Source organism: Erythranthe guttata, chromosome 5 (assembly GCF_056151865.1).
Source record: "Erythranthe guttata isolate IM_541 chromosome 5, IM_541, whole genome shotgun sequence".
NCBI lineage: Eukaryota > Viridiplantae > Streptophyta > Magnoliopsida > Lamiales > Phrymaceae > Erythranthe > Erythranthe guttata.
The window spans coordinates 3,449,057-3,456,025 of record NC_142537.1 but is presented as its reverse complement, the minus strand read 5'-3'; the positions used below and the strand labels follow the sequence as shown (position 1 = coordinate 3,456,025).

The 6,969-nt window shown below is 36.8% G+C and overlaps 1 protein-coding gene across 1 annotated transcript; it reads left to right on the top strand.

The window, feature by feature from the left end:
- The first annotated feature begins 1,948 nt into the window (after positions 1 to 1,948).
- Positions 1,949 to 6,593, top strand: LOC148770451 (uncharacterized). Its single transcript, XM_088818315.1, has 3 exons — positions 1,949 to 3,591; positions 3,697 to 3,741; positions 5,588 to 6,593. The coding sequence occupies exons 1-3, from the start codon at positions 2,010 to 2,012 to the stop codon at positions 6,490 to 6,492; spliced, it is 2,532 nt and encodes an 843-aa protein (XP_088674441.1). The 5' UTR covers positions 1,949 to 2,009; the 3' UTR covers positions 6,493 to 6,593.
- Positions 6,594 to 6,969: the final 376 nt, after the last annotated feature.

Genomic DNA, 6,969 nt, shown 5'->3' with positions numbered 1-6,969 from the left:
CGAACTATGAGGAAGGAAAACGTATCCCTACTCGCTTTGCATTGAAATGGAGACAAAATTTGTGAGTGTTTTGAGTCCTCTTAAGCTTCATAAATATAATTCTAGTATCTGTTAACTTCATTATAATAATTCTAGTATAAAGTTTTATCTGCTTATTAATTAATTACTTGGTACATAAACTCATCTCCTTCAGCCTTTCTTTCTGTTGGTTTGTTTTTCTACAAGAGTTCATTGTCATATTTTCTATCTTATGTAATTAATTATTGGGAAAATTACGAGAAACCCCTGAGGTAAGGCCTAATTATGAAAAAAAAATTCATGTTTGCGTAATTGCACAAATACCCCTATGACCGGTGTTTGACCGTTAAACTTACATAAATTGTATTATGTTCGTTTTTTACCCTTCAGTTACTTGAAAAAAAAAATAAAGGATAAATTATGAGAAACGCCCTAACGTAATGTCTAACTGCGAAAAAAATGCCGCCACATATGCGATTTATGAAAATCTCTGGAGGTATGTTGCCGGAGAATTATGCGAGAAGCTTTTTCGAGTTATTAAAAATTTGGGTTAATAGCATTTCGCCACGTGAACTTTGGCCGTTTTTGCACTTTACCATCTTAACTAATAAAAGTTGCAAACGCACACCCAAACTCAGTTTTTTGACGCACATAACCACCTAAGGGGAATATTCCGGCGAATCTTCTAATTTTCCAGCGCACGCGCGATGCACATGCGAAAGTGCAAGGGTTTTTTTGTCTTTTTACTTGAAATATCGTAAGGGGGTGAATTTGAAAGTACCAGGGACTCAATTGAACTTAATTTGAAACTTTCATAAATTCGAAGTTAGCTTGTGGCTTCATATTCCATGGGATCAAAACACCCACTGCTTGGTCCCGGTGAACAAAGGGGCGCTGCAGTTAGAGAATTCCGGCGGGGCCGGGGGGCTACTGTTGGAGAATTCCTCAAACGCTTTGTTGTTGATGAGCATAAGCGCCAACAAAGAGACAACAAATGAGAATTACTGGAGCAGCGGGTCACTTCCCAATTCAAGTATCCACGCCCACGTCCACTTCAATTCCACCTCTTTCGTCGCTCTCTAGGGATAGAGTTAAATTACTCTATCCGACAGTTACATGACTGATGGATACAGTAATTTAGCAATCAAGACAGTAATATTAATTAAAATATTTTTTGAAGGACAAAAAAAGGTCAATTAACAGTTAAATTACTGTATCCGACAATTAAATAACTGCTAGAGACAGTAATTTAGCAGCCAAGACAATAATATTAATTAAAATATATTTTTTTTTTAAGAAAACACAAAATTATAAAATAAAAAAAATAAAAAAAATAAAAAAGTCAACGTCGGAGACCCGACGTTCAAAGGCGTTGACCGGCCGGAAAAAAAAAATAAACAAAAAAAAGAAGTCAAAGGTGGCTGACCGGCGTTATCTGGTGGTGGCGGATCAAAATTGAAATTATGGTCAAAATTGGTTAATTGGTGACATTTGGTTAAATTTGTGTGTAAATCATGAAATTTGGAGTTTGAATTGGATTTCAAGGAATTTGAGGTAATTTTGGTATATATAAAAGAGGTTTCCTTATTTGCAAATAAGTTTGAATAAGCTGAAAATATTTAAAAGACGAAAAAGTTGATGTCCCTTTTTTAGTTAAGTGTCTTGTCATGGATCTCTTTGCCGATAAAAAATTAAGAATCTTAAAAGAAGGAAATTACTTGGGCCAAAAGATATAAATCATAGAATTCTACCTTTTGTAGAGTTGTAAGCAATAGAAATTAATTACTCCTAATCAAATTAGAACCGACCGACACGCTTACAGAATTGTTATAAGAAGCTTAATTATTGCAAACCTAATAATAAAAACACGTTCGTTATTTATTAATTACTACATCAAATATAATTTTATTCAGCACACAAAATCGTTTAGGGTTTATCAGATTAGAGGCACGAAAAAAGCAAACAGGGAAGACGCAGCTAGTTCCAACTCCATGGACAGGATATCCGAGTTGCCGAAAGAAATCTTGCAGAGAATACTTTATTTCCTCTCCCAAAAGGAAGCTGTCAGAACATCTGTCTTGTCCAAATCATGGTGCACTATTTGGAGCACGCGCCCCAATCTTGATCTTGATTTTTCAGACCCCACATTTAGACACAGGACACGAGAATTTCTATTCGTTGTCGACAATACTTTACAGCGATACCGTGATCTGATGCTGCGGTTAGAGGAGTTTCGTCTTTCTATACCGATGCACTGTATGGACCATCGTAACTGTGTTTCGCTTCTCGTAAAATGGATCCCATTGCTCACATCTATGGGCGTAAAGGAGTTTCGTCTCTCTATTCGTTCCGAACCGCACGATCCGGGGTGTCTTGATGATTTGCCATCTGTAGTTTTCGAAGCCGAATCGCTCAAACATTTGCGTGTGGAGAGATTTGTATTCGACCAGAAGGCTATTGAAAAGATAGCACTCTGCAAGAATCTAAGATCGCTTCATCTCGTACGTGTGTCCATTGACGATAGTATTTTTGGAAAGATAATCGCAAGGTGCCCTTTGATTGAAACCCTATGCGTCGAAGGATTAGGTATAGGGTTAAGAACAATTAACACGAATGATCTTCGCAATCTCGAGGAATTTACTTTTACGGAAGGCTTAGGATTATGTGGTAGACACTTTCGTGGTAGTCACTTTCTGGAGGAACTTTGTAGCATCGAGATCCATCCCGCAGCTCTTCGAACCATCAACGTCAATTACGGAAATATTTTGTTCCGCAGAGAAGCCAACTTTCTTAATCTCAATGATTTATTTCTGCAAGGTGTGAAATCGTCGTTGGACAACTTGTCGTTTGGTAAATTCCCGAGGCTCAGACGCTTGACCCTTTTGCATTGCGATGGACTGAAGGAATCCCGGATATTTATCGACGCCCCGAACATACTCTATTTTGAATACAAAGGAGACTTTGTCCCGTCGGTTTCTTTTGCGACAAATTCGAGGGATTGGAAGTCGGAGATACACATACAGCATATAAACGACGGTTCTTCTTCGTGGTTTCTCAAGCTAAATAAACTGCTCAAGGCGTTAAGCCAATCAAAAATTTATCTGAGTATATATAAACATCCCAATGATGAAAAGGACATAATTCAAGAAAACATCGATCCGGTACACGACAAACCCGTTTTGGTGGAGAGCTTGAACTTGGCTTGTGGTCGTTTATCGTCCTTTCCGGCACTTGTAAATGGTGCATTTAGTATTTGTCGTCCGCGAAACGTCGGTAACTACCTCGAGGCATGGCATGAAGAATTCGTCGAGTCGGAGTATTCATGGAGGGGATTGGAGGTAGAATTCGTCGGGTATATGTGGAAGGTTCTGATGGAGAGAGAAAGTGGAAGCAAAGACGAGCCCTCGCGTTTGTTGCTTCGAGATTTAGAAGAAGCGAGCTTGGAAATTATTATGAGAAGTATTTACAGAGATGAAAAGGAAGACGAATGGTATCGAGCACCTTTGTCGGAGTGTCTTCTAAACCTTGGAAGAAGTTATTGTCGCTTCGCACTGAAATGGAGAGATACTATGTGAATGTGAGTCCTCTAAGCCTCGTAAAATTAACGAGTATACTCGTTCTTTAGCGTTTTATTTTATTGTTGGTGAAAACGTAGAATACTTGTGATTTTTTTTGCAGGGATTGTTCCGGTTGAATCGACGAAAAAACGCTGCATGTATGAAGGTATTCTAGTTAGTTAATAGTTATATAGCAAATGTGTTTCAATCTTCATGTTTGAGAAGGGTAACTAAGAGCCAGTTTGGCTAAACTTATTCTAAACATTTGATAAGTTGTTTTAAGAGCTGATAAGTTGTTAAGTCTTATTTTTTATATTAATTTTTGAAGTATTTGGTTAATTGGCTTATAAGTTATTTTTTACTGTTTTTAAGATCTTAAACAATAATGTGCGATATAGGTACTTTAGAAAGAAAAAAAAAATCTTATAAGCTATTCATTAACTTATTTTTTGAATTTCTAAGATTTTTTTGAAAAAAAATTACCAAATATTTTGGAAGAGGTTATAAGCTCTTAAACATGTTATAAGCTATTTTTAACAGCTTATAAACTTAGCCAAGACGATTGTGTTATGAGCTGCATCTTTTGTAGGTAGCCTCTTTTTAAAAAAAAAAAAAAAAACCTCGATATCTTGAGGTTTGTTCCACTTTGATTGTTGAGCAAATACAATCGGAATGCTGAAAACTGGATTTACAAATGGTTACGGCCTCGTATTTTCATTGTACAAAGCTCTCTGCTTAGTGCTTTAGTATCGACAAGCAGTTTATGCTTCTTTTGTATCTTATTAACTCGACTCCGTTATATATATTGCGAACAGAAAGGGGAAACCAAAATCAGTTCAGAAAGTTCTTTGAAGGAGATTTGGAGCAAGTAAGCTTGAAGATATACGACAACAATCGAGACGAATAGCACTCAACAAGTTTGTCAGTATTGTTAAACTATCAATAAAGGGAATGTATTCTTACACGTTTTCTTGTTACTTACTATACTAGGAAGATGCACGTGCATTGCACGTGTCTAGTTATACATTTTGTTTTTTTATATTGCATTTGGTACGTTTATCTAAATTTAAAATATTAGAAATCAACCATGGGATTAATTTTTCTTTAAAAGTTTCTAAACAAAAATTATGATCAAGTCAAATCATGGAAATAATTTTATTGTGGGTAAAAAACGTAGCATACTTGCGATTTTTGCAGGGATTGTTTCACTTGACTCCACAACTTCTAGATTAAGTCCAAGAAGAGACTATTATCAGACCTTCACAATCACATGGGTGCAAATGGAAGTTACATATGCAATAGGCAAAACATCATCATGTAATTTGCGTACAATAAAAGTAAAGATCCGTAAGCAAGAAGAAGAATACGAAATGGACGGAGTTTGAATATCTTTGCCTCGTAAGTAGTTAGTAGTTTCAATTAGTTGGTGTAGAGTTTTGCTACGCGAAAGTTTACGAAGGCATGGTATTGAAATCGGAAAAATTTCTCCGCGACATTTAGATTGAAATGTGATGCTAATGACATGTGTGAATTGTCATCAAGCCAATAAATAGTACAAACACATGAAAAATGTTAATACAAGTTTTTCCAAGTTGAGAGGGTGGGATCCAAAAATTGACCACTGGAAATTCAAGAAATTGGTGCAAGTAGTGGAGTGTGTGTTCATGAAATTGAAGTTGAATTGGGTTTCAAGTAATTATGGGTAATTTTTTTGGAGTTTTCCTCATTTGAAAATAAGTTTGAATGAGGTGAAAATATTTAGAAAAAAAAAATTGAAGGTCTCTTTCTTAATTTTTTAAGTAAGTCAGTGCACTTCTTTGTGATTAACACTTTTCTTGTTTCACAAAATTGCTTTTAGATCTGATGAATCTTGATCCAAACTCCATGGACATGATATCCGAGTTGCCGAAAGACATTTTGCATAGAATACTTTACTTCCTGTCCCAAAAGGAAGCTGTCAGAACATCTGTCTTGTCGAAATCTCAAGGACTTTACTTTTACGGAATACATAGGATTGTATGGCAGAGGAGACAAGTCGTCGGAGAAATTTTGTAGCATCGAAATCCATCCGTTATCTCTAGAAACCGTCAACATTAGTTACGGCAATGCTTGGTTGCACAAAGAAGCCAACTTTCTTGATCTCAACGATTTGTGTCTGCGAGGCGTGCGATCGTCATTGGACAGCTTGTCGTTTTGTAAATTCCCGAGGCTCAAACGCTTGACTCTTTTGTATTGTGATGGACTGAAAGAATCCCGGGTGTTTATCGATGCCCCGAACATACTCTATTTTAAATACCGAGGAGACTTTGTCCCGTCGGTTTCTTTTGCAACAAATTCCGGCCGGGAGTGGAGGTCGGAGATACACCTAGCATATGGTGTGCCTACTACTACTACAAGCGATGGTTCGTTTTCGTGGTTCCACAAGCTGAATGAATTGCTCAAGTCGTTAAGCCAATCGAAAATTTGTCTGAGTATATATAAACATCCAAATGATGAAAGGGATATAATTCAAGAAAACATTGATCCGGTACACGACAAACCCGTTTCGGTGGAGAGCTTGCACTTGGCTTGTGATTCATCGTCCTTTCCAGCTCTTGTAAATGGTGCGTTTAGTATTTGTCGTCCGAGAAGCATCGGTAGCTGCCTCAAGGCACGGCATGAAGTAGAATTCGTCGACTCGGAGTATGCAAGGTGGGGATGGGAGGAAGAACTCGTCGAGTACATGTGGAAGATTCTAATGGAGAGAGAGAGTGGAAACAAAGACGAGCCCTCGAAGTTGTTGTTTCGAGATTTGGAAGAAGCGAGCTTGGAAATTAATAAAGAAGACGAATGGCATCGAGCACCTTTGTCGGAGTGTCTTGTATACCTTCTAGGAAGTCACTGTCGCTTCGTACTGAAATGGAGAGAAACTATGTGAGTCCTCTAAGCCTCGTAAAATTAACGAGTATGCTTGTTTCTTTAATTTTTCTTTTTTTAAATTTTTTTTGTGGGTAAAAACATAGCATACTTGTTAAGCAAACAGCCTCGTATACTCGACTCCTATATATATGACAACAATCGAGAATGATGAACACTCAACACGTTTGTCGGAATCATAACTAAACTCTCTTTGTTACAACGATCGAGATTTAGTACAATAAAAATCTCTCGTTGTTTATAATATTGAAATATCGAAGTAATTTGATGCATTTATCGTTTTGGTCATCGTTTTAGTAGAACATTTGGTGATATTTACTTGCTTGTTTCTTGCTTCGAGCCTCTTATTTCTTGGAATTGTCTTCAATCTTAGTTATATATTTTCTTTGAATTGATTGATTGTTCATGTTAGTTACTTTTTTATTTTCAAAGTTACATATTTTCTTTTGCAACTGAGTTCGAGTTTTAATTGCTCGTA